The 25,216-nt window shown below is 50.9% G+C and overlaps 3 protein-coding genes across 7 annotated transcripts; 1 reads left to right on the forward strand and 2 right to left on the reverse strand.

Annotated features, from left to right (window-relative positions):
• Positions 1-1,109: 1,109 nt before the first annotated feature.
• BTC (betacellulin) lies at positions 1,110-12,775 on the forward strand. Of its 3 annotated transcripts, none has more exons than XM_085221900.1 (7): positions 1,110-1,244; positions 3,052-3,123; positions 3,289-3,406; positions 3,522-3,709; positions 3,824-4,895; positions 5,880-7,373; positions 9,505-12,775. In XM_085221900.1, the coding sequence occupies exons 1-5, from the start codon at positions 1,172-1,174 to the stop codon at positions 3,874-3,876; spliced, it is 504 nt and encodes a 167-aa protein (XP_085078026.1). In that variant the 5' UTR covers positions 1,110-1,171; the 3' UTR covers positions 3,877-4,895; positions 5,880-7,373; positions 9,505-12,775. The 3 variants fall into 3 exon arrangements, with proteins under 3 accessions (XP_085078026.1, XP_085078025.1, XP_085078027.1); XM_085221899.1 differs by having other exon boundaries at positions 3,522-3,668; XM_085221901.1 differs by lacking the exon at positions 3,052-3,123 and having other exon boundaries at positions 1,113-1,244; positions 3,522-3,668.
• On the reverse strand, positions 7,595-11,923 carry GSR (glutathione-disulfide reductase). 3 transcript variants are annotated; one of them, XM_085221864.1, is made up of 13 exons: positions 11,768-11,906; positions 11,309-11,335; positions 10,743-10,831; positions 10,497-10,566; positions 10,238-10,385; positions 10,088-10,142; positions 9,732-9,831; positions 9,251-9,337; positions 8,917-9,078; positions 8,613-8,724; positions 8,408-8,539; positions 8,173-8,306; positions 7,595-7,997 (listed from the first exon to the last, which is right to left on the reverse strand). In XM_085221864.1, the coding sequence occupies exons 1-13, from the start codon at positions 11,894-11,896 to the stop codon at positions 7,848-7,850; spliced, it is 1,395 nt and encodes a 464-aa protein (XP_085077990.1). In that variant the 5' UTR covers positions 11,897-11,906; the 3' UTR covers positions 7,595-7,847. The 3 variants fall into 3 exon arrangements, with proteins under 3 accessions (XP_085077990.1, XP_085077991.1, XP_085077992.1); XM_085221865.1 differs by having other exon boundaries at positions 11,883-11,902; XM_085221866.1 differs by lacking the exon at positions 10,743-10,831 and having other exon boundaries at positions 11,883-11,923.
• Positions 11,966-25,216, reverse strand: PPP2CB (protein phosphatase 2 catalytic subunit beta). Its single transcript, XM_085221870.1, has 7 exons — positions 24,956-25,216; positions 16,949-17,158; positions 16,511-16,684; positions 15,894-15,983; positions 14,174-14,335; positions 13,280-13,398; positions 11,966-12,775 (listed from the first exon to the last, which is right to left on the reverse strand). The coding sequence occupies exons 1-7, from the start codon at positions 25,055-25,057 to the stop codon at positions 12,703-12,705; spliced, it is 930 nt and encodes a 309-aa protein (XP_085077996.1). The 5' UTR covers positions 25,058-25,216; the 3' UTR covers positions 11,966-12,702.

Below are 25,216 nucleotides of genomic sequence, written 5' to 3' on the forward strand. Positions count from 1 at the left end.
TTTCCTGGGCACCGTCCTCTGGCTCCAGCTGCCGTCTGCAGGGCCACCTCCTTCTGGTCTCATTGGCATTGGCCGCTTCTACGTGGTCACCTCACCTGGTGTCAGTGGCACGGGTTTCCCCCGCCTAGTCTCGTTGGCACGTTCATTAGCGACAGATTCTTTGGCACATTTGATGCTCAAGAGGTTCTCTGACTTTTTTGTTTGGGGAAATCACCCGTCATCGGCTTCTCCTGACCTCCTGCAACCTCTCAGCTGGAAGTCTCTTCCATCTCTGCGGGCAGAAGGGAATGGCTGAGATGCGGGCAGCCGTCTTAGCAGTGCTGCTGGCAAGGAAGGGTTCTGAGATCTAAAGAGGTGAAATCAAAGACTGAGGAGAAAGAGGATGCTAAAGAGCAAAAGAACACAGAGAGCTTGCTAAGCAAGAGGGACTGCTGAGTTTGGGGAGTTATAGAAGTACTAGTGCGCAAAAGAGGAATGGCAGAAAGAACCGAGAAGCTCGGCCCTCGGGTAGTGTGCACGAGGCACGGTCAGATATCCGAGAGCCGATGCTTGGGAGACTGCAGGAACCACAGCATGCGGTAAATATAGGATATCCGAGCTGCTGTGCTGGAAATAGATAGGGTCCCCCAACGGAACAGGGTGCTCACACCCCTGCTGCCCGGGGGCCCACACGGCCCGTTCAGAGGGACGAGGCACACGCGGGCCGCAAGGGCCGCCCACCAGCCGGGCGTGTGCGGGAGCGGAGCCCCGGCGGGCGGCCAAGCGGGGCGGCTGCCAGCGCCGCGTTACAGCCGCCATCCCGCGGCGTGAGGTCACCGCTTTCTTTCCAGCCCGTCATTCCTCCCCTTGAGCTCATGCGGGCGCGGACGAGCCGGGAGGCCGCCCCGGGGATGTGCCAACCTCTTGGCACCCGCAGCCCCGCACGGCAAGCCGAGGCTCCACGTGAGGGTGTTCGGGAGGGTGTGAACGAACTCCCTTTCCGTAGCGCTCGGGACACCCCGCACGGGGTGCGGGCGGGGAGATCCCCTCCGGGGGTCCCATCCGTGGGTTTCCGCGCCGCTGGGGGGAGCGGGAGAAGGAGGAGGCAGAGCAGCCCCCGCCCCGCCCCGTTCCGTCCCGTCCCACCCCGCCGCGGCCACCGGGCACCGGGCAGGCTGAGGCTGCGGCGCGCATGGAAGCGGCGGCGGTCCCGGTCCCGGGCGGCGGTCCCGGCCCCCTGCTGTTGTGCCTGGCCCTCGCCTCCGGTAAGCGGCGGCACCGCGGCCGCGCGGGGGAGTCCGTCCCTGGAAGGGGGCTCGCACGGTCCCGGAGTGCTCGCACCCTGTACTCCCCTTCCCGTCCCATCCCGTTCTTCCCGGCTGCCATTCCCGTGCCCCGCATGCCGTGCCCCGTGTTCCCTCCCCGGTCCCGTCCCGGTGCTCCCTGTGCTGAGTCCCTCGGGTTGAAACCTCCCTGGAGTGGGGATGGGACGCTTCTGTCACCCGGCAGCGGGACCCTGCCCGCAGGCAGCCTCAGTGCTGGTGGACCTCTGGGTGCGCGGATATGTGGACGCGTAGATCCATTTTGCCGTCGATAGAGAATAGTAGGCAGTGAGTGCCTGCCCCGCAGGTTCCCGCGTCGGAGCAAAGGTGCTCCTCCAGGATTAAATGAGGAGGCGTCCTGCCCCAGAGCCTCCCTTACAAAGTCATTTGGTTTGGCTGCCTTCAGGAGCAGCACAGCCCCACTGCTGCCCATCACCCCACCTAATTTTGGGCAGCAGGCAGCCCCCCTGGGTCCCAGACGTGCCCGCTGCCATGAGCAGCCCGGGGCTTGGCCCTTTGGCGGGGCTGCATCGTGCTCTGCCCAGCCCACACCCACACAGGGGAATGGTGCCCGACCTGTTTTGGGGCCGTGGTGCCCAGCACAGGAAGATGATGACTGTGGGATCCAGCCTTGGAAGGACATCTGTACTGGGTGGGCTGAGAGCTGTCTGCCAGAGACCCCACAGGGCTGCCATTACCCACATCATCCCCATGCCACCGCCCTGCTGATTGGAGGCTGCCTGAAGGAGGCTTGCAGAAGGAGGGCAGCTGTGGCAGCTGTTTGCCGTAAGGGTGGGGAAGCTGCCCTGCTGGGGTTGTCCTGTGCTGGGGTGAAGTCAGCCTGCAGCTGGTGTTGGGGGGGCAGCCGGGCCTCAGCTCTCATGCTGGAGACTGCACCCAAGCTTATTGGCGTTCAGTCACACGACGTGTGCAGTTACAGCAGTGCTGCCTATATATAGCCTGGAGGGACACAGAGCCAGGAAAGGCTCTGCTGCTGGCTGGGGGACTAAGAAGGTTGCCCACTTAGTCCCTCTGCCACTACCACAGGGCCCTGTCAGGCAGGTCAGGTGGCCAAGCGGCACAGCACAGCCACCCACCCTTCCCCACATGATGAGGATGTGCCCCTCGTGACATGCTGCCCTGGTGAGCACCGGCCCCACCAGCAGGACCTGTCCTGTGGGAAGTAGGGCTGTGCTGGGTCATCGCTGGTGTGCTAAGATCTGGTTACTGCACCACCGTGTGAACCGCCCTAAGGCTGGGGCCAGGGCGACTGTCCCTTTCCCATCTGAACCCATGAAGTGACACAATCGGGGGGAGTGCCTGGGTTTGCCCCACCATGGAGGTCCCTCTGCAGCAGCAGCAGGGATATCACAGCACCTGGTGCTGGTGCAGTGACACCTGAAGCCATCAGGGCTGGTTTGCAGCTCAGCTACCTCCTCCCACCACCAGCACAGTTTTTGGACACCCAGGCTCTTCCAAATGGGCCACCAGGCTACCTGGGGCTCTGCCAGCCATCCTCATGTCCCCAAAACCCTTCCTGTTGGCTCCTGCCCCTCTGGACCCCCCAGGTTGCACCACCATGGCATGGGCAGCATGCAGGCTGCAATGGCCCATGGCTGGGTGCCTGCCGGTGTGAAGCAGTATCCCTCCCTCCCCGCCTGGAGAAAAGCTGATGCTGGTGAGGCAAAAGGTCCCCTCCCCATGGCTGCCAGCCTCCTTGTCCCTGCTCAGCCGCTCTCCCTCATTCCAGGCCTGGCGCTTTTCAGCTGCGTGGGTGCCGATGCCAACGTGACCGAGGGGCTGCCCTGCGAGGGCTGTGCAGGTGAGGAAGTGTGGGAGCGGAGTGGGGAGCTGCTGTGTTTTGTCTGGCGCAGAGGCCAGGTGCCCCTTATCAGCACAGCAGTCGTGGGCTGGCGATGGCCAAGGTCGTGAGCCGGCAGCAGGCCAAGCTCGCGGTCCCTGCTGCATCCCATCCTGGTCCCTGCAGGTAACGTGACGCAGCTGCGGCGGCGGGGACACTTCTCCCGGTGCCCCGAGGAGTACCGGCACTACTGTGTCAAGGGACGCTGCCGCTTCCTCGTGGCCGAGGCGGCTCCGGCCTGCATGTAAGTCACCAGTGGAGGGGATGTGGTGGCATGGGGGGACGGCACGCTGCGGGGATGGGGCAGCAGGTGGTGTGATGGTTTTTGGAGCTCTGTTGTCCCATGTGCTGTGGGGCAGGTGCGAGCGAGGCTACACGGGGGCACGATGTGAGCAGGTGGACATCTTCTACCTGCGAGGCGACCGGGGCCAGATTGTGGTCATCTCCCTCATTGCTGCCATCGTCACCCTCATCGTCTTTGTCGTCTGCATCTGCCTCTGTGCTCAGTACGTGGGGCCGGGGCGGGAGCAGCGTGCATGGCCCTTGGGTATGGCCGGGTGCCATTTGGGTGTGGGATGTGGGATCTGAGCTGCTGGGAGGGGTGCGGGGCATCACCAATGCCTCGTTCTGCTCATTTGTTTCATTCCTGTCCCCTCAAAAGCCACTGTCGGAAGCAGCGCAGGAAGAGGAAGGAAGAGGAGATGGAGACGCTGAACAAGAACGTGCCCTCGAGGAGCGAAGATGTGCTGGATACGGACGTTGCGTGAAGGTGCAGGGGCTGGGGAGTCAGCGGGGATCCCCTAAGCCCTGACAGCTGACAGCTGCCCGCCAGGAACCTGCGGGCGGGTCCCAGCGCCGGCCGGGTGGGTGAGGGGTCGCGCTTGTCACGGTGCTAATAAAAGGGTGACCGAAAGCCCGCGCCTGTCTGCGTGTTGCAAGGTGTCCTCCCCGCCGTGCCCGCTTCCCCGTATCTTCCCCCCAACGCAGGGCAGGGCGGGCCGCACCGCTCCTGGCACCGTCCCGCGCGACGGAGCTTCAGCGTCGGAGCGTTGTTGTGTCGCGCAGCACTCGCCAGGGGGCGCCGCAGCGCAGGGCGACTCCGCCGCCGTCCCTCGGAGGCTTTAAGGGCCGGAGGCGCGACGGGTCTCGGTGCAGCCGGAAGGGGGCGGTGCAGCGCAGAGCTGTTTCCGCCAGAGCGGGCGCGTGGCGTGGCGCGACAGGGGCGGCAGCCGTGGGTCGGCCCTCGTGCTGCCGTCGTGCTGCCCCGGGCCTGTTCCCCCGCCCGTCCGCCGACGCATCTTTCGGCACGGATCCTCACAGCTCGGCCTCGGGCTGGTGACAAGAGGCAGCTCCTGGCTGACGGTAGAAAGTAAATCCCGCTCGAGGCCTGACGCGGCCTCGAAGCCGCGCTCGCACCCGGCTCCCGCCTCCCGATACCAGCGGGGCTTCGGGAAATCGAGCAGCCCCTCGCCTTCCCTGCCGGGGGCTCCAGCCCGCGGTGCGCGACGGGACCCCGCCTTGCTGGAAGCACAGCTCCCGAGAGCTAACACCTGCCCTGCACACGTGTCCGCGTGCTCCAGTACGGAGGAACCTGATTGTGCCCCCGGCTGCAGGATTTCATTCTCCCATTGCAACCACCACCTCGGCTCCGTGCAGGGGACAGCCCAGCCCGCGCTTCCCTGTTCCGCGCCTCCCTGAGGTACCGCAGGGGGCACGGACATCTCCAGCACCAGGTAACCACGGCCTGGGCTTCGTGCGAGCTGTAAATCGATTGCTGTCATAATCAGAATATTACGGTTCATAGTTATACGCTGTACAGAAGCTAATTAGTTTGTATTCGTTAATTAGCCTTGGATTTCTCCACCTCATTTGCAGCTCCAGCTTATGGCTTTGTCTAGCCCAGGAAGTCTCCTGTTTATTGTATCCCCAGTTCATTTCATCTCCAGCTCGGTTTCAGCTCTGCCTCATTACAATTGCAGGGGAACTGTCGGGTCACAGCTTGAAATGGTGATTCAGCACATGCTGAAGGGGAATGGCTGGCCCAGGGAGCACAGGCAAATTGTTTGCACCTGTGCTCCCCATGTGACCAGAAGGTTGGAGGCATCCTGGGCTCACATAAGGGTCAGCTACAGAAAAGCTAACCCTTATATGAGCCCCTTACATACTGAAGACCATCTCTTGGATTTGGGCTGCTTGCTGCAAAGGAGGACTCCGTAGCCAGAGAGCTCCTTCATCATTTAAGTTCAGCTCTTTTTTTGGTATGTGACTATTGGTTTATTTCCAAATACTTTGTCTGGGATTGCCATAACCTGTTAGAAGCAATTTTGCTTCTTTCTGAGTAGAACACAGCTTGTGCTTGGAAAAACAGCCTGGCTTTAGACAAGATTATAAATAATCACTGTCATAACTTTAATATGGTATGTCATGGTTGTATGTCATCAACTATGGACTAGCTATTTTTCTTTTAGATTTATTGACCAATCAGGCCTGGAAATATCCAGCTCCCAGCATCTACAATTCATTGGATGCCTCCAACTCATTGTAGTCTATGCTCATTTCTATGCCCAGATAGTCATAACTCATACAATAAAGATTGTTAAAACAAGCTAGGCTTTAGACAAGTATGTAAATCAATCGCTGTTGTAACTTAAATGTTAATATTGAATGTCTTAGTTGTGTACTGTATAGATATTAACTAATTTAATTTGTATTTGTAGGCTAATTAATCCTGGATGTCTTCAACTTGCTGCGTCTCTGGTTTATAGGCAGCTTTGTGCTTTTCTCCAGTTTGTTTACAGCTCCAGCCTGTGGACATGTCCTGGAAGTTTCCTAGACTTCTCCAGCTCTATTTTGGCTCCAGGTAACTCCAGCTCATACTTGTTAAAACAGTCTGGGCTTTATACAGGGTCACAAATCAATCACTGTCATAATTTGATTATTACCACTGAATGTCATAGTTGTTACATTGTATAGGTAGAGACTAGTTTTTGCTTTTGCTGATTTATTAGTTGTGGATGTCTCCAGCTCATCAGAGCTCATGCTTGCTGCAAAAATTTGGGCTTTGGACAAGGTCATAAATCAATTGCTGTCATAACTGTAATGTTGCATGTCATAGTTATACACTGTAAACTACTTAGTAGTCAGTTGAATTGATTGATTAATTAGTCCTGGACACCTCTGGCTCCCTGCATCTACCATTAATTGGTGTCTCTGGTCCTAGCAGTCTCCAGCTTGCTGTGGCTCTGGCTCATTTGTTTCTACCTCATGCTTGTTCCAACAGTCCAGCCTTTTGAAAAGGCCATAGATCAGTCATTGTCATTGTGAATACTAATACAAGCTGCCATTGTTTTCTAATTGTTGTACTACACAGGCCCGTTGGTAACTATTCTGGGCATTGTTTAAACATTTGAGTAAGCAGTTGAACTAAAAAGTCATGTTTTACCCAGAGAGTCTCACATGTGAGTTCAGCTCGGTGCACACCCACCCCCAGCATTCTGGGGACAACACAACCAGTGCTGTGGTTGAGAGCACCCCTACCTGCTGCTGTCTGCACACAGCCAGCCCTGGGGCTTGGCTCGAGGCAGCAGGCCTGGGTTCTGTGTCTGATCCCCCAAAACTGGCTCTGAGTTCCAAAAATAGGCCGCTTGGTCTCTGTTCTCAAGCTCCCACAGCATCCCACTGCGCATGTTACGGAGGCTGAAAAATGCGTGATCGGCTGCAAACTGTGGTCCAAAAGCGGCCAAATGAGCCTGTTTTCAAGCCTCAGAAATGCAGGATTCCGTCTCTGCTTTCAAGAGGTGGAAATGCACAGCTCAGTCGCTCTCACTGGGCCCCCAAACCAACCAAGTGAGCCTGGGTTTGAGCCCCTGCAAGGCAAAAATTCGCCTCTGCTGTCGAGCCCCAAACTGCTCACCCAGCTGCATTCTCTGCTCCAGAAGCCATCACCGTGCGCGCCGCTTCGCTTTTCCTTCTGCCCCGCGTCCGGCCCACGTTTGATGCCGAGGCAGGGAGCGCAGTCCCAGGCCCGCTGCCTTCATCCCCCGGCTCCGGCCGCTTCGCAGTAGCACCAGCAGCGCAGCCCCGCCGGCGCCGCCCACGGCCGGAAGAGGGATGGAGGGAGGAGGGAAGATGGCGGCCGCACCGCGCAGGCGCCCTGAGGTCTCAGCGGCAGCCTCGCGCCCCCGAGCCGCGTAATGGCGGCGGTCGGAAGGGTGAGTTAGTAGCCTCGCGGGTCAAACCCTGTGTAGCACTGGGCCTTGGTGAACTTGAGGAAGCTTATTTTGCATGCAGTTTGCAATCGTGGCCCGGTCCCTTCGGCATCCCGTAGTGACTCCCTGCCTTTGCCTCTAAAGGCTGAAATGATGCCTCAGCGCTTTTTCCTACCCTGTATGGTACAGCACAGGACAGCAATTACAACACACTAGGCAAAGGCTTGCCAGCATCACTGCATTTATTTTCTACTCTGGGTCACGCCATGCTGATTCTACCACTGTATTGCTCTCCAAATACTTGGCTGATGTTTAGGCACTTTTCAAGAAAGGAAAAATTGATTTCCTACAACTCAGGAAAAATTTTCAGTGAAAGAGGTGAAATTTGCTTGTGTGATTAATTTGCACAGAGGAAGTGCAGGCAAGAGGCAAGGAGTGGCTCCTCTGCTTCAGCTGCCAGCAGTTCATCTCCACACTTCAGCGCATTGTCACCAGCTCCTCTGCAGAGGTAGGGTGGATAGCAACTGTGTTGTCAAAGTCAGCCTTGGTGGCTCCCATTTTGATGGCCACAGCAAAACCCTGCAGCATCTCATCACATCCCAGGCCTTGCATGTGCAGCCCCACCACCTTCCAGGAAGAAACAAGAAGCCAGTATGAGACCAGACTCAAAGCCAGGAGTGCACACCCACCACCACCACCGGTGGCCCCCCACAGGGACAGCCAGTGGTGTTCCCTGCAGTAAGACACTACAAGGGGACCTGCACCTTCCTAAGTAGGGATACCACCATCCCCTTCCACACACCTTTTCCTCCTTGCCAGCGCAGACCAGCTTCATCACACACTTCACCTTCCTCTGGGTGACTGCATGGTACATGGGGGTGAATGAAGTGGAGTAGATTTTCACGTTGTCTTTTCCGTACATAGAGATGGCTTCATCTGCAGCAGAAAGCACTGCACATCAGTTTCCCTGGCCTGTTTCTCCACACAGGCAATGATTTAACATCTGCATGCTTCTCTGCAGGTTTTCCGACCCCTACCTTCAGTGAGGCCCACAGTTCCAATGGGTGGGTGGCTGAAGACAACAGTGGGGATGTTGCTGTAGTCAAGCCGGGCATATTGCTGGTTACCAAAGAGCCGAAGTGCCAGCTTTCTCCCAGCTGCAATGGCCACTAAGGAGAGGGACAGGGAATGTGAGACATGGCTCTGCTGGGGTATGAGGGGATGGAGAGCACCAGTACGTACCTGGGGTCAGAAGGGCTTTGCCACAGACATCTCCGATGGCATAGATCCCCTTTCTGGTGGTGTTCTGGAACTCATCCACCACCACATGGTTCTGGGCATCCACTTTCACACCCTGCCAGGGGAACACCAGCCATGTCAGCATTTAGAACCTTGTGGTCCTCACAGCAATGTGAAAGGCCCCTGGATGGAGGAACTGAGCCTGGCAGGGATGTGCCAGACTTTTTATGATCCCACACGGCACCAAGAAGCTCTGCAGCCCAAGGATGGCAATGCTTAAGAGGAAGGGGACACATTTCTGTCTCACCACATGCTCCAGGCAGAGCTCCTCCGTGTTCGGCTCCCGCCCAATGGCCCACAAAAGGCAGTCCACATCATGGATCACCTTCACAGTTGGCTTGTGTGCAGGCTCAGAGGATATCACCTTCACCTCTAGCAAGCCACTGGGGGACTTGGTGACAGCCTGGACCTGTGGGGACAACCAGGAGCCATGGTGGGATGGTGCTAGTAGGGTCGGTAAGCAACCACACTTGCTTGGGGTGCTACCCCATCCATCTCAGAATTATAGAATTGCTCAGGTTGGAAAAGACCTTCAAAATCATCAAATCCAACCTCATCTTGTCCCCCGTGAGCGCCCATACCTGTGTGTGCTTCCAGACATCAACTCCAATGTTCTCCAGCTCCTGTGTGCAGTTTGTGCTGATCAGCGAGTCAAACGTCCTTAGGACCTAGGCAGGGACCATGCAGCCCTTTGAGATGACAGCCCGCACACTAGGATGCTCGATGACCCTATCCACCTCCATCTCCCTACTGCCTGTTTTCTTGCCCCACTCTGTCACAAATAGGCTGGGATGCTTCTGCTTCATAGTTTCTTTGTTTTTTTAATCTTCCTTAGTTTGCTTTCTTCAAGCTATGACTCAACGTGAAGCTGAAGGAAGCAGATCCCACGGCATGCACTGCTACAGAAAAGCTCTGCATGTTCTACAGCTGCAGGGATGGGCTCAGCAGCATGCCTCTGCTCTGCCTCCACCCACAGCTTCCCTAGCTACCCTGCCAGAGACCTGTGGGCAGTTGGGATGTGGCTGCAATGGGAAGCACCCTGGGGATGGCCAGCAGCAGTACCTTGTCCCGACGGATAAGCAAGGAGGACTTGGAGCCCAGTGTGGAGAGGATCCCCACGATTTCTACTGCAATGTACCCTGCACCAACGACCACGCTGTGCCTGCAGAGAAGCAAGAATGCCATGTGCACATGTTTGGAGCCTGACAAGCATTAGAAGACTGGCAGCTTCTCCTGGGCCCAAACCAAGTAGTTCATCTTGGGTGCCACCACAGAGGGAGCCTTACAGAACAGCCTATGCAACCTCCCAGGGCAGAGCTGAGACGAGCAAGGTGATCAGCTGGAGCCATTGAGAAGCCACCAAGCTCTGGGATTCACCTCTCCACTGCATCACCAGGATGGGAGATATCCCACTGTACCTGGGAAGTTCCTCCAGGTCAAAGAACCCATCACTGGTTATACCGAGGCTGGCACCTGCAGAGCAACACGGTGATTTTACCATGGATAACTGCAAGAAGCTTCTTGCAGCCACATCACTTGCTCCCTGCTTGCGCTATGCAGGTACTCACCGGGAACTTCAGAGTCAGGAGGGACCGATGGGCGCCCACCTGTCGCAATGAGGATGTGAGGAGCCGTGTACTTCTTCCCATTGACTTCAATGGTGGGCTCTGGATCAGAGGTGAACTTGCCGTAGCCACGGATGATGTCAATGCGAGCCTGTGGAGCAACAGCAGGAAGCCCAGGTATTGCATCAGCAGCAGATACATACAGAAAATAGACAGAAAGGACTGCTTCCACACCAGGCTTAGGGAATAAAAGCATCCACACCTTGGTTACGTTATTTTCATAGATCTCATTCAGGCGTCTCACATAAGCATCACGCTTCTCCTTAATGGTTCTGGAAAAAGATGGAAGTTTATTGTCACCGCCAACTAATGAAGCTGCAGAGCTCTTCTGAAATAACTCTCACCGCATGGCAGAGGAGGTCCAAAATAAAATAGGCGTGAGTTGCACAGCAGGCAGGTGCCTTCCCCACTGTGGCTGGCACCCAGCCCCACCCAGCCCATGCCTCACCTCCAGTTAAACCTGGCGCCAGGTATCTCGAAGCCATAGTCAGGATGGTCGTGGATGAACTCGGCGTGCATGGCGGTGTTCCACATCACCTGCTCACACAGAGCACGGCCCACTCAGTGCCCCGGTGCAGCAGGCTTCAGGATGAGCCCATTACACCTAACAGGCTCTTGTAGTCTCAGGAGAGCTGCAAACACCATGGGGGCCCCGAGGTCTGCTGCAGCAAACACCAGCTGCACGACTGTGACCACCCTTTGCGTGCAAGGCCATACAAGCTTCGCTGGCTTGCGCCACCGGGATCTTAGCTTGGCTGCGTGCAGGCAGCACTTCCTGATGCCATCCCTCTGCCTGGACCCGCTCACGGGATCTGGGTGCCCCAGGGAGGTGCAGTTACGCAATGCTCTCCAAGCACTGCTTCCTCTCCACGCCCTCCTCTGCAGGTTGTGCCCTGACCTCAGTGCAGTTATCTGCCTTTTGCTCAGGGCCAAACCCTAGGCACCGGACTCTGTGCCGGGGCCGAAACTGACCCAGAATATAACGTTGCAAACAACAAAAAAAAGCACACTCACTTTTTTTGGCACGCACCCAACGTTGACCTAGGAGGGAAAAAGAGCAAGTTGCGAGCGTGACTTGGACGAGGAGATGCTCCGGCAGCGCCGCGCGCCACATCTCGTTGTCCGGAGTAGGCGGCGAGGGCAGTCCCGTGCCCGGGACAGCCGAGACGGGCGGGTGCCGCGTCCCTCGTGCTGTGTCACAGCCCTCCGCTCCCTCGAGGCTGAGCACTGAATGAAGGTCAGCGGTGCTCGCGGTCCAAAGGTAGAATACGAGAGGTCCACCGAGCGCGCCGTTTGCGGACGCGTTCCGGCAGCGTCCTTCGCACGGCCGTTCCGGGAGGAGAAGCGCACGGCCGCCGCTTCTCCCCGAGCGAGGCGCCCGGCGGACGAGCCGTTTTCCTGCCCGCTGCTACATCCCTCCCCGCTAACCGCGTCCCGCCGCCTCCCTCGGGCCGCCGCCTCCGCCCAACTCACGCAGGTGCCGCCGAGGCGTCGCGGCTCCACCAGGGCGACACGGACGCCCATCTCGGCTGCCCGGCGCGCCCCCGCCAGCCCCCCCGACCCGCCGCCCAGCACCAGCAGCTCGTACGCGGTCGCCGCCATAGCTCAGACGCAGCCCTCCCTCCCGCCCGGCGCCGCCCCGGCCCGCCCCCGAGAGCGCAGCACCACGGCTCGGGCTGAGAAGGGCGTTTATTGTTCAGGTACAGCGAGCGGGAGAAGCGCGGCCGTGACAAGTACGCGGAGGCGGGAACGACACAGGACGGGAATCGAGCTAAAAAGGGAACGCTTTATTCCGTGTTATGACAACGTACTCCCAAAAGCAGGAATCGCTCCCCTTCTCCTGGAAGCGCAGAAGGGCGGGGGGTAGAAAGGGCCTTAAAGGCCATCCGACCCCTACCGGGGGCAGAGCTGCACCCTCTGGACCGGGCCGCCCGGAGCTCCGGCCAGCCTGGCCTGCTCCACTTCAGGCGCTCGTCTTTCAGTAAAATCAAGAGTGGTGGGGTAAAGAAGTTAGTGTGCATTTCCCTTAAAAATGAACTCCGAAACGCTAATTCATGCCAGTTAACCACTAGAACTAAAAATTTACAAATAAGCATAAAAGGAGATGGAAGCATTAGAGTTACCTTGTCCTCTCTGAACAGTCCAGAAAAAAAAAAAACAAAAAACAAAAAATAATGACTACAATACAGCAGGCAAACTGACTGTTGGACTGATTGGTATAGGATATATAGTGTTGTAAGGAATTCAGTCTCAAGTTGTGCTGAACGCTCTTCGTCCTCAGTATGGCACATTTTGGTCCATGATGGGGATTATAAGTAGAGACGAACCCCGATTTCTTACAGAAACATGTAAATATTGTTGCTCTTTAAAACGCCAGGTTTACTTCCTTCTAAAAGGTTATGAGAGGTTTATAGGAAGTAGTCTGGGGTACGACGGGTGACATGAGGCTCTCCACGACGAGGTGCTGGGTCAAACTGAAGGCTGCAGGAAAGAAAAAGGGGTCATTTCTCCTCCACACAAGGCAGTTTCTAATACTGCAAACACAAGACTTGCTCTCCTGCTGCTGTCACTTTATTTTTCCAGCTGCTTCCACCTGAAGCGTCCCAGATCTACCACAACCCCAAATCTAAATCCGGAGGACGTAGCAGGTCCCCAAACTGATGACCAGCAAGAGGCAAACTCATCTGCTGGTAGAAATGCTGCTCACAGAGCGAACATGGCCTGGCCCTGCAGAAGCTCCAATGTTTCAGAACCAGGAAAAGGAGACAAAGTAGTACCTAAGAAATGTTTTTAAGAGCTTAATTAGCTCCTTGGGTTTTTTTTGTTTTTTTTTTTTAAAACTTTTTTTGCAATTATAGCTTGACTTAAATTCCAGAGCAGTTGGAACTAGGTTTTCATGAAAGGACCCCTTTGGAAAAGATCAGACTTTCCTCATAGTCTGGAACCGTTAAGCAGGAAGAGAACAGCTTGAAGCACGTTACTTACAAAGAATATTTTAAAGTGTCATCTAGTTCCATGATAGCGGCCTGGTTCCCACAGCGGTAGCAGTAATTGGGTGCACTGAAAATGGTCACCACATTTCGGTCGTGGCACCAGTTATAACCCTACCAGGAAAAAGAGAAAAGAGATCTCTGTTAAACCTCAACCCTCAGTCTATCTGAATTTCCTCAAACAACAACTCAAGCCATTTGTGAAACAGTAGATTCCTTCAAGGTAGTTCCATTTTCAAAAAGCACTCTACAGCATCAACAAAGTGGTGTTTACAAGCAATGTTTACCTAGCGAGAATAATTTAAGCCATTCTATACAGAGACTGGCTATTTGCCACAAATGGATTTGTATGCAAATTGTGGACCACAAAACAAGGAAAACTAGAGATTTCAGGTAAACCCTCTGCTTTCATTCACCACAAATGAAATTTGCCCGTTCACTTGGAAGGGAATTCTGACACATGCTGCTACTTACAACACCTGCTCGAATGAGACGTAAAATTAAGTCTGCTCCATTGACCCACTAGGCATTTTTCCATCAAGACATACAAGAAAAGACCATCAGCAGCCAAAGTTAGGGCTTAATCCCTGACTTATCTGACTCCTGCGTACTGTAGGGCAGCCTGTTTAATACAGCATGTAAGAAGATTATTACTTCAATAAACAGGGTATGGCAGGGTCTCTAGCAACGTACTTAGTTACAGAGCAGATCAAAGCACATCCTTTTACATCGCTTGTTGTTTTCACATGATTAAAATCCCTCTTAGGAACTTACCTGCCTAGCCTTTACGTGTCAGCTCGTGCAAATGCACCCGAAGGTCTCACAAAAGAGACAAGAATTTACATCTACCTTTTTTTCTTTTTTTTCCAACACAAAGTGCTTCCCCTACCTCCATGACAAGTTGGTGAGCACGGGAGACCAGTGTAAGACCATTGGCATGATTAAATGTTTCAGAAATGTCTTGCCCAAACGTGTAGCCGGCGCCACGTGGAGATATACCCCAGCCACCACGATCATCTGGATCCGACCACAACAGATCACACATTGGACCCTTGAAAAAAAGCCAATATTCTTCATTAGCTTTCACTGTGATTGCAGAATAGTTATGAAAATATATCTTTAAATATTTACAGTAAAAAGCCTGCCTGCATGTTCTTCTCTGCATAAGCCACATATGTTTATCTAGCAACAGTTAGTTACTCCATGCATCAGTCAACATCCTTTCACAAGGAATGAATACGCATACAGTTGAGCAGTCCGTACTACCAGAGAACCGTGTGGACACCTCTACCACACACTGCTTGCCATCTCACCTCACCTAGCCAGAGCTGCACAGATGTGCAGAACAGATCCACATTCTTCTTCCTGACTCTCACAGTATAATAAAGGCCACAAGGGAAAGTATGTATGCAATCCAAGGATACACAAAGGGTTCATCAGTGCCAGCCAACTTGTAATAAATTAATGGAAGGGAAATAACCCACGTGAAGCTACGAACTAATCAAAAGATTGATGGTTAATCTTCAGCAGTTCTTCTGGCAGGGTATTAAGCATGTAATTTCCTCTGCTGAATTGTTCTTCATTGGATTTTACATATTCAGAAATATCCTGGTACATATCTTTTAACAATCATAAGTGAAGCTCAGCAGCTTTTCTCGCTGAGCTATTAAGAAACTAAGGGCACTACAAACTGTCTAGTACTTATCAAAGCCCTCCGCTGTTTCCCATTAATTGATCCAAGCTACGTGGTAGGGATCAAACACAGAGGTCCTTGGGAAATTCAGATTTCAGCAAACAGATGCAGCATAAGACCATAAAAAGACTGTGAAAACCCCAGAGTAACAAAACAATCATTACCATCTATGTACAATCAGAAGCACCACCAGGCAGGCAGCCTCCCTCCTAATTCTGGGGGCAATTCCAACAGCTTATTTCAGGTTTTCAGAAATCTCAGGCAGACCTTGCCACTCTGTTCTTGCTCCTGTACCCAACACGTTTCAGGACAAGCAGTTTGTTTTCATGGAGGGATAATCAAGACCATCTGTAAGCCCCAACAACTCCAACAGAGCAGAGCTATTTGCTAGCCTTGGAGTTCAGAGAGTGGTTTCTTCAGTCCAACTGGCACTCCCCAGCTGCTCTATGTGGGACTCCTGCACATCAGCATGTCCTGTAGGCTCCCTCTAACTTTGTCAGGTTGCCCAGAAGAAAGAGGGTAGCAATGAACATGGTGAAAACATAAAAAGAACTGGCTGAGGTGTAGGGACAGTTACACGACAGCTTCGTGTGCTGTGGTTAGTTCACAAGGAAGTGTGCAATGAGGCACTTTCTCTTGCCAATATGACTGAGTCATCATGACAGTCAAGAAAATCTGTTTCTGTGAAAAACAGCTGTGAAAACCCCACAGCTCTCCTTTTGCAGATTGCTGTAATCAAAGCATATTGACTTGGGTGTGTTTTAACCAAATGAATTTTCATTTGCTATAGCTCTTACTGAGGCAATAATCTTCTGCGGAACAGTATGTCTCACTGTGTAAACACATTTCTGCATGACTCTACATTTGCATTTTCAACAAACATATCTAAATTGTAGTGCATCTAGTTTCCTGTTACCTCATGTGGAACTTCCTGCAGGCGGTCCAGAGCCCTGATATGATCCAGTGTATCTATGGATGGAGAGAGGCCACCGTGGAGACAGAATATCTGTCGCAGAAAAAAAGGGTAATCCATTAAATGCTTCTTTCCTATGGGAAGACTCATCTCAGAAATAGCTGATTTTAATCCACTATTTTGCAATTATTGTGGTCTACCCTCACAGGGGAGAAACAAATTTTAATTCTCTCAGATGGAAACAAAACTGGAAGGCTGCACATTGCACACTTGTATTGGACCAACAAACATACTGTGCCTTCAGTATCACAGCAATATGTCAACTTGCAGGTGATGTATCACAAGGGGATTCTCACCTGCTGAAGACTTCTTTAAAATAAACAATATCTGCAATACCTTGCCACTCCTTAGGCAGCAAACACAGAGGCCTTGTTGTATCATCAGCTAGTATTAATACTTCACCGAATTCTTCCCAAAACCCGCAGTAAACACATGGGCTTTACAAAAAATTCTGGCCACAAGCTAAGACGGCTTGTTTGAGATTGTTCATGTATGGGTCAGACAGCACAGACTGCACTGTGCTACAAAACAGTTTTGTTTATTCAGGACAGGAAGCTTACCTGGCCATCTACTAGAGCTGTAAGCGGAAGATAATCAAACAGATCTGTGAAATACTTCCAGACATTGGCGTTGCCGTATTTCCGCAGACATTCATCATAAAAGCCATACACTTGTGTAATTTGTCTGCTTTCATGATTTCCTCTCAGTATTGTAATGCGTTCTGGGTAACGCACCTATTGACCAAAAAGGGGGGAAAGAAAATAAAACAGCTTTTCTTTAACACAAGAACTGTATAAAAGATATGTTTATAGAGTTCAAGCAGCAGGCAAGCACTCAGGTTTATTATATAAAAGCATGTGTTTATTATATAAACACATTCCAAATTACATCCATTTAGCTCAAGCCAACTGCAGTGTCAAGGGGGGAACAATTCTTTTGTATCCCCTCAAAAGCAGAGTTTTGCTCAAAGTTATCGTAACAAAGCTGTCCAGCCGTACCTTTAACGCTACTAGTAGAGTCACCGTTTCCACTGAGTAGTAGCCTCTGTCCACATAGTCTCCCATGAACAGGTAATTTGTGTCTGGAGACTTCCCACCGATTCTAAAGAGTTCCATAAGATCGTGGAATTGGCCATGAACATCCCCACAGACGGTGACAGGGCAACGTACCTCTTGCACATTTGACTCTTTTGTAAGAATTTCTTTAGCCTAACAAGAGAAAAAAAAAAAAAAAGCAAAACAGAACAAAAATGCATGAAGCTCCTCCACTGGCAGGTGCAGAAGTTATTCCACTGCATTTGCACTGGAAAATCAGTTTCCCCCTAACAGAGAAGGATGACCACTAGAAAAAGTGGTTGCTGAATAAGCAAAGGCAAAGTGCATTTTACCAACCGTTGTGCAAAAAGGCAAGTTTGGTACCGTGAAGCCTGGACACACAGATTTTATTGTACCATATATGGCATTAAACAAATTCAAAGAAGTAAATAAACAAGTTAATTCTTAACCTCTCCTGAAATTAAGGAGTGTGAATTGCAAGATTTGCTGTTGCATACAACTTCCATCACTAATGTGGTTCATCCATGAAACCTCTGCTTTTTCCAGTCATTTCTGAATTGCATACAATGACTGCAAGTGCTATTTCAGTGTTTCATTAGTGTCACTTGCAGATCTCATCTCCTTAAGCACAACTGACTTGTTTGTTTGAAGCATACTGATCCATCTGATTGATAGATTTCTTGGTTCAGAAGAGCTCAGGTCGATTCATCTGACCTATGTGAACTATAGCAGCACTGGGGGTCCAGTCTGACTGCCAAAGCCAAGTGCTGCTCAGCTTCATGATGCCTAGCAGCTTGATCTCAAGAATCACAACTGTATCACTGGCCATCTCACATCCTGTCAGCACGACTTCCATGGGAGGCTTGCGTGAACAGGGTTTGGAAGCCTATGGTCAGGGCAGGAACACCAGAAGAGACTGCACATTGACCAGGCAACTACTATGGTTTCTGAAAAACCTGGTGTGCAAAAGCAAGGGTAAAGCTAGATACTATTTCATGCTTATTCCAGTAGTAAAACCACAGCCTCTGAGGCCTCTTTGAGAAGTCATCTGACTTGCAATGATACTTGCACACAGGCTCTCTGCTCCTGCCACATTTTAGCCTGACTGCCACCCAAGTTACTGCTTTCCACCCCATGCAGCCATGAGGAACCACATGCCTTGCCTTCAGTGGCAACACAGCAGCAGGCTCAAATCTCTCTTCTGCCAGCCCTGACAGCTAATCTTCACTGCCTTCACCCTCTGGCATCCCTCGTGCTTCCTCCTCCCATCGCTGCACACCCAGGAACCAAGCATGCTATCCTAAAACAGGGATTTGGCAGGAACAGATTTGTGCCATGGAAACAGCACTGCAAGCAGTGCATTTGCTCAGTATCTACAAAGCCAGCTCATCATCTGAGCAGAGCTGATGCTAAGCAAGGCTGAACGTGACGAAGCAACTCGCCTGGCAGAAAAGCCGGGCACTGCTGTGGCACTAGATGAGCAGAACCACAATACTCTGCCAAATGACAATGAGAACAAGTGGCAGAGCATTGGGTACCTGGGGCAGCTATCTGAAGGCACTGTGCTCTCGGATCACGTTTTGGTAAGAGACAACTGTCAGGAACAGGAATCTCTCAGCTATTCTCAGCCATTTCCAGGACACACGGGAGCCATCAAATCCATCTCCTTCGCAGAGGGGAGGGTTTCGTCTTGCTGAAGTCATAAGGAAAAAAAACATTTGTAAACCTCACCATTACTAAACTGGCACGAACCCCAGTGCATATGCATGAGGCACTTTTCTAGCCCGGGGCACTTGCTTCCTGCCAAATTTCCAATTCTTTTCCAAGTTTAATTTAAATTCTTCTGGAGCCATTATCAACTTCCTGGCCGTAACCTGGTAACAACACAACTACAGATGGAGGGAAGGCATTCCTGAATTTAGTCATCTCTCTGCACCCAGCAGTTCCTATGCTAATTACAGCCACGTAATGCAGTAATGTAGCCTATCTGCATTACTTATTGTTATGGATGTTTTCGCTGCCTCCAGTTCATTAGCTGATATAGGCCAGAGCTCTGGCACATTTGAAGCACAGAGAGCACCCCTGGGCAGGGTCAGACAGATTTGGACAGAAAGGGCAAAGGATCACCCGCGCAGAACAGTCACTTGCAGGTGGTGATTTGGCTTCTCTCCAAGTCCTTTTGCTTAGGATGAGTTAGGTCCCACCTACCACACGGTAAGAAGCTGCTTACTGAGGACACCCTCAGCAGGCTCCTCTGGGCACATCTGTCTTCACATACGAGTGTTCAGAATGCCTTGCTTCTTACACATTGGGAAAAAAAACCTAAAGCCCACCGGCTTGGCTAGTGCCCAGCATGCCACCTGCATGGTATGTAACCTGAGGGATGTGACCCTGATTGTCAGAGATATCCTGATTGTAGACTGAGTGATGTGGAGTCCACTTTGCAGTTACAAATGGACTGTAAACTGCTGAACACATGGTATCTGAGTGCAACAGCTTTCCCGAGTTCCTCCTGTTCATGCCTTTAAAAGCACTTACAGGACCTCTCAAGAACTTCAGCCGTTAGGGAGTGATAGAAAATTCAGTCACAAAACACTTGCTCTGTGTGTTCTGACATATGCTGCATGAAGCAAGACTGGGCTTCACTGTGAAATGGAGTTAACTGAAGCACAAAAGGTGCTAGGTATTTTCTGCCTTTTTCTATTGTGCATGCTTCTCCTTTCTCAGCTGCATGAAAAGACAGGGTCTTCGTGCTTCTGGGAGAAAGATGTGGGGCATGATACAGGCATCGTGCATACCTGCCAGTGTCCCAGTCCCATGCACGCATCCTGGGAACACATACAGGTAAAGAAGCATTCAAGAAACAGAGGGCAGCTGCTTTTGTGCAGTAACACTCAAAACGCTCATGTTAAATGCGTCCTAAGAAGGTGGGTCAGCAGAACACTTGAAACATTGGTACTAGGAGAATCTAGAAGTTTCCCATCAGGAGAGAGAAGGAGCTGACAGCTGAAAAGCAGCAGCTTCTTAAAATGCCAACCAACTGTTACTGTTTACCCTATTTCAGCTTACTTTGTAGACATACATGAAAAATAAAATTTGTCGTGTTAACATTGCTTGGGAGCTGAGCTGACCACGGAAGTTTGCCCTCAAATGATCTTCTAAGGCAAAATGAGATCTTTTAAATCTTAAACATCATTAAAAACATCCCAGAAAAGCTACAATCAATCAATTAACTCTGGTTGCTCATTTCACTGAGCATAGGTAACATTAAAACAAAAAGGCTGAAAATAATAAAAACATCAATGCAAAGGAAAAAATTACGTATGAATAAGCTGCCCCATATTACTGTCATTTACTTAGGAAGGTTGTTAAGTAACTAATAAAATCATTTTTAGCTACCTTTTGCTAGCACATCAGCTTTCTAACCATGTCCCCCATTTGTTTTGGATTAAAGCCACCTTGCAGATACAACTGAGTAAAACTGTTGTAGAACTGCTAAGTCATGACCTGAACCAGTAATTGAGTACCTGATGGGAAAGCAGGGCCAACCCAGGGCAACTCAGGTGCATGCAATGTATCTGAGTGAGCAGAAGAGGTGGAGCCAGGATCCACCCCTTCCTAGACCTCATTTAAGGGTTGGCAGGGGAGGTGAGGGTCTCTATCTGGAGATCCCTACCTACTGGAAGCCTTCCAAAGGTAAGAGTTTTTCATCCCTTGTTTTTGTATCCATGGTTGCTGCACTTGGGCACATTCTCATTTGTTGTAACCTAGAGTTGTGCTACTCTGCTGATATTGCTATACTTTCCTTCACATTATAGCATTTAGTCACTCCAATAACAAAAGTCTCCTTCTCTCAAGTAGGCATAGTATTTACAGTGTTTGCCCTCAAAATTATTCTGAAGAGTAAGTTACTTGTTGGCTGTGAGTTTGCCAATCAAACTAGTTCTCTGCTCTTTCCCAGTAGACCAGAAGTTGAAGATGCCTGCCATCTCAACCCTTGATCTGCATAAACGGATGCTGGAGAACATGTCCCAGTATTTTACTGTATTGTCACTGCAAGAAGAAACAGAATAATCTCAGAATTTAAATACAACCTCTTAATATACTACTCTGAAACTGGAGATCTTACCTAGGCCCTGAAACTACTGTCAGGATCACAAGAAGACTAAACCTCTGTGAGAGGCTTAATGATCAAACACAAATTATCTCTCATACTCCTTGGATTTCTCTATGAGACTTGTGTAGGTTGACTCCATCAGTGAGGAGATTAAGATACGTCCAGACTTTCAATATCAGGCTTTCCCTAGAGCATAGTAGAGACCCAGGCACCCAATTAACTTAAGGTCCTTTGAGAGTACAAAAATGTAGCCCCTTCTGGAAAATTCAATGACTGTAGTATGATGTCAGTTTGCTGGAGGCCTTTACTTCAAGAATCAGAGAAACCAGCTAAAATTGCTAATTTAAATCTACCAGTTGCAATTAATTTAACTACAACATAAACAGGCTGAGGATCTTAAGATCCCAGAGGTGCCTCAGCAGCACTGTTTGACAAGAGCCAGCTGGATTCTCCCCAAATGGGAGGGGAGCTGGAGTGCTGGAGCTGCCCTGCCCTTCAACAGCAGAGGGCACCCCACAGCCCCAACAGCAACACCGATGCTTATGTGGATGTACACTCCTAGAGCCATCCATGCCAGTATATGCAAGATAAACTTTATCACTGAAGAGATAAAATACTGCTGACTGTGATCCAGCATAACACACTCAGAATGTGTCATGGTTTGAATGGCATCCAGGATGCTATTTGGCTTTGTCGCTCATACTAATTTCACCAATTACTGCAGAAGAGCCTACAAGCTCCTTCTATTGAAATTATTACTGGGCAAAATAATCTCAGAAAGCAGAAGGTATCACAGGTATATGCCAATAACAGCAGTACTCCCTGAAGCACCAACTGGCTCCTTCTTCTCAGCTTGAAGAATCAGTGCACAATTACCTTTCAGCAACTGGACAAGAAATGCAAGTCTTTATTAATGGTTGGAATCCTTCTCCTCCTGCCACTTTGCAACACGAAGCTCTCCAGCTGCTCACAGCAACAAGTCTCTACTCCCCTCTTAGATATACAGAGACCAAGGACGTAAAAAAAAAAAAACTAAAAAGAAATAGATGGTTATGGGTGGTTGTTTGCTTGTTTAAGAAACAGCCTTTAACTGGATTTTTCTTTATTCCATATCTTACATTAATGAAAATCTGTCTTTATTATAACTTAGGTCTCTCAACTCCCTCATCACCAGAATTAATTTGCTCACTTGACTTCTTGACTTGAATCTCAAATTGAAGAGCATTTAAAGCTTTTCATGTCCAACCTTGAGAGCACTTCCTGTTAAATGAATCCACCTCCTCAGTCTTTCAGCCCAGCTTTAGCTGCTCAAAGTGCAGATTGAGGGGCAGCAGTGCCCACACAGGATCAAAAGGAGTTCCATCCAGAAAGTGCTACCCTCCTGTGAGTACCCAAATTCAAAGCCAGCACAACCATGGATACAGAACATGCCACTGTACCTCTGATTAAGTGCAGACAGCATCAAAGGCTGAGCTCTATAGATTTTCTCACTGCCTATTTAATGAGAGCTGGAAAAAGGTTTTTAACAACCTCCATCTACTCACATGAACTACAATAATCAAGTTAAGCAGTATGAGATAAATCAAGTCTAATGTCCATTTCCCTAACAGGCTGGAAACATTTATGGTGCTTAGAAGCTCCAGTAGTGATATTAATTGTTTGTTCTTCTATTATCTTCTAAATATCTGCATGAATTTAGTTTTTATTTCAAGACCAGCAGAATGGGAAGTGTTTTATTGCTATCACTGGATAACATCTTGATTCATTCTATAAAGAATATAAGATGGATTAGCTGCCAAAGTTATGTCATAACCAGGCACATAAATTTACAGTGATTCTACAGGTGGAAATTTCAAAAGCTTTCTGAGAGAAGAATGACTTCTATATTTTTGTATCTCCAGTCCTACCCTCATTACTTTCTGAAAGGCCAGCAAGTGAAACCAAGAATGATACACACAGGCAAGTCTGGGACTTAATCTGCTTTTGTATGCCATGCTTTCATATAAAGCTTTCCAGATGCTTTTTGTTTATTTTTTATTATTTTAACCACCTAATACTACTACTAATTAAAACCTGAACGAACAGTTACTATTGCACTTAACCAGAAAGGTTGTTAAGAGTTTATCAAGTATTATCTCAGGGAAACAAACCAGGCTTTCTGACAGAACTGCAGATCAGTTAACAATACTACCTGAAAACTAGATGCCGCAATAGCTTGCATTCATTTCCAAAAAAAAAACCATGCTGTGCCTCACAGGTTCATATCCTACTTGTCACTTCTGAGGCCTGACATTACCTTCACCTGCAGCTGCGCTCTCAGCTTGGTACCTCTCCCTGCTTTGCAGCCACTGACTGCAATGCAATCTACTGACAGTACTGTCCAGCTTCTGAAAACAGCAGCCACAGCTCCTTCTCTGGCTTTGTTGTTAGTTAAGAAAGGATTTTTTTTTTTTAATAACAGCTTGGCGGTTGGAACAACAGTTCAGAACTCTTGTTGTTTTGAACTGGAAACCAATTATTTCAGGCTCATCAGCTGGACTTCACATAAGACAGTACAGCCACAAGAAACTCGCTTGCTCTTCCAAGCATCTACATCTCAAGGCCCTTCCGTTGCTCCCTGCTGCAGCACCAGCCCTCCTCTCAACTGTCACAGCTCTGTGAGTGCAGAAAAAGCCATAAAGCAAATGGACAGTCCCAGCATGGGTAAGAAAGAGAACAGGAGAAAGGAAAGAGAGGCCAACGTGCAGTCAGGCAGAAGGCAGGACCATGGGTAAAAGCATTTGTCAGGCAGCCGCAGCTTGGAGTCCTAAAGAATCCTCTGCCTGTGGCACTCGAACAAGTCCTACCTTCTGAAGTGCACTCTTAGCATGTTATGAGGTGATGGTGCAGACCCTCTCTACTGTTCAAATCTATTGCTGTGGTGGCCTACTGAAGACTTGAGAAAAAGAAATAGTTGCATCTTATGAAAGCTGTCACTGAGATTTTTAGTCACTGGTCAAAATGCCAGGAACAGGCACTGGAACAGATCACCTGCTCCTGAAAGAACTTAGTAAGATACAGTTAACGACACAGCAACAAAACCAAGCTCACTATCAGCAATACAAACAGTACAGGGAACAATGAGCTACCAGTCAGGCAGACGAGGCAGAGCAGTTCTCAGCTGATCTGGTGCACAGCAATGGTTCCTGCTGTCACTGAGCTACAACGCAAACTGTAAGAACAGTGTTAGCAGCTCTGTCGTGAAGAAGCGTACCTCAGCTCCTTGGCCTTGTCAAATCTCGTATGGGCAAAGAAATCCTACCTCAGTCATAGACTGCAATATGGAGGGGTGTGCTTGCACACAGGCATTTAACTTCAGACAGAAGAAACCAAGACCTGTCTCCTGATGAGGAAAAAAGGCTCTCTGCAGCCTGCACTAAACGCACCTGAAAAGCACGTAACCAAAGGAACATCCAGCAGCCATGGCAAACTACATCATTTCTCCATCTACTCACTTCCTGCTCTACCCAACCTTCCTTCAGCAAGGCGTAAGCCTCTTTCAGTCAGCACCACAATCCACCCGCCGCCCCTCTCCGCCCTCCTCCATCCCTCATCACGCATCAGAGATTTCCCCACGGCTGAGGGGCGACGTCCGTCCTCCCGGCCGGGGGCTGTTTTACACCCGACGCCTCCAGACGCTCGGAGCCGCGATGCGGACAGCGCCGGGCGCGCCCGCGGCAGCCAGTGCGGAGGCACAAACGAGCCCGACTCCTCCCGCCCGCGGCGCCGGGCCCCCGCACGGCCGTCTTCGGCACCCCAGCCTCCCCGCGCCCAGCTGTCTCTCCCCGCCTCACCTTCTCGCAGAGGCTGCGGACTTGGCTCTCGCTCAGCTGCCGGCACTCGTTCAGCTGCTCGATCCACTGGTCCAGCTCCTTGGCGAAGCTCTTCTCCTCCATGGCGGCGCTGCCGGCCGGGGCCGGGCCGCCCGCACTGGCCGCCCGCGAGGCCCGGGCCCGCCTGAAGCTGGCGGCGCAACGGCGGGGGCGCGCGGCCTGCTGCGCTCCCCGGAATGGCGGCCCCCGGCCCTGCGCACTTCCGCTGCCTCCGCCCCCGCC

Source organism: Meleagris gallopavo, chromosome 4 (genome assembly GCF_905368555.1).
Source record: "Meleagris gallopavo chromosome 4, MGAL_WU_HG_1.1, whole genome shotgun sequence".
Lineage (NCBI taxonomy): Eukaryota > Metazoa > Chordata > Aves > Galliformes > Phasianidae > Meleagris > Meleagris gallopavo.

Bases quoted from the DNA above. Each gene is read 5' to 3' on its own strand.
- BTC (XM_085221899.1), top strand. From the start codon at position 1,172: ATGGAAGCGGCGGCGGTCCCGGTCCCGGGCGGCGGTCCCGGCCCCCTG. The intron at 3,407-3,521 runs GTAAGTCACCAG...GCTGTGGGGCAG, and splicing joins GAGGCGGCTCCGGCCTGCAT to GTGCGAGCGAGGCTACACGG. The intron at 3,669-3,823 runs GTACGTGGGGCC...TCCCCTCAAAAG, and splicing joins TGCATCTGCCTCTGTGCTCA to CCACTGTCGGAAGCAGCGCA.
- GSR (XM_085221864.1), bottom strand. From the start codon at position 11,896: ATGGCGGCGACCGCGTACGAGCTGCTGGTGCTGGGCGGCGGGTCGGGG. The intron at 10,386-10,496 runs GTGTGGATGCTT...GTTGCTCCACAG, and splicing joins ATGAAAATAACGTAACCAAG to GCTCGCATTGACATCATCCG. The intron at 9,832-10,087 runs GTACAGTGGGAT...GCTTCTCTGCAG, and splicing joins GACCTGGAGGAACTTCCCAG to GCACAGCGTGGTCGTTGGTG.
- PPP2CB (XM_085221870.1), bottom strand. From the start codon at position 25,057: ATGGAGGAGAAGAGCTTCGCCAAGGAGCTGGACCAGTGGATCGAGCAG. The intron at 14,336-15,893 runs GTAACAGGAAAC...CTTTTTTTCAAG, and splicing joins TGCAGGAAGTTCCACATGAG to GGTCCAATGTGTGATCTGTT. The intron at 13,399-14,173 runs GTAGGGGAAGCA...TTTTCCTGGTAG, and splicing joins CTCACCAACTTGTCATGGAG to GGTTATAACTGGTGCCACGA.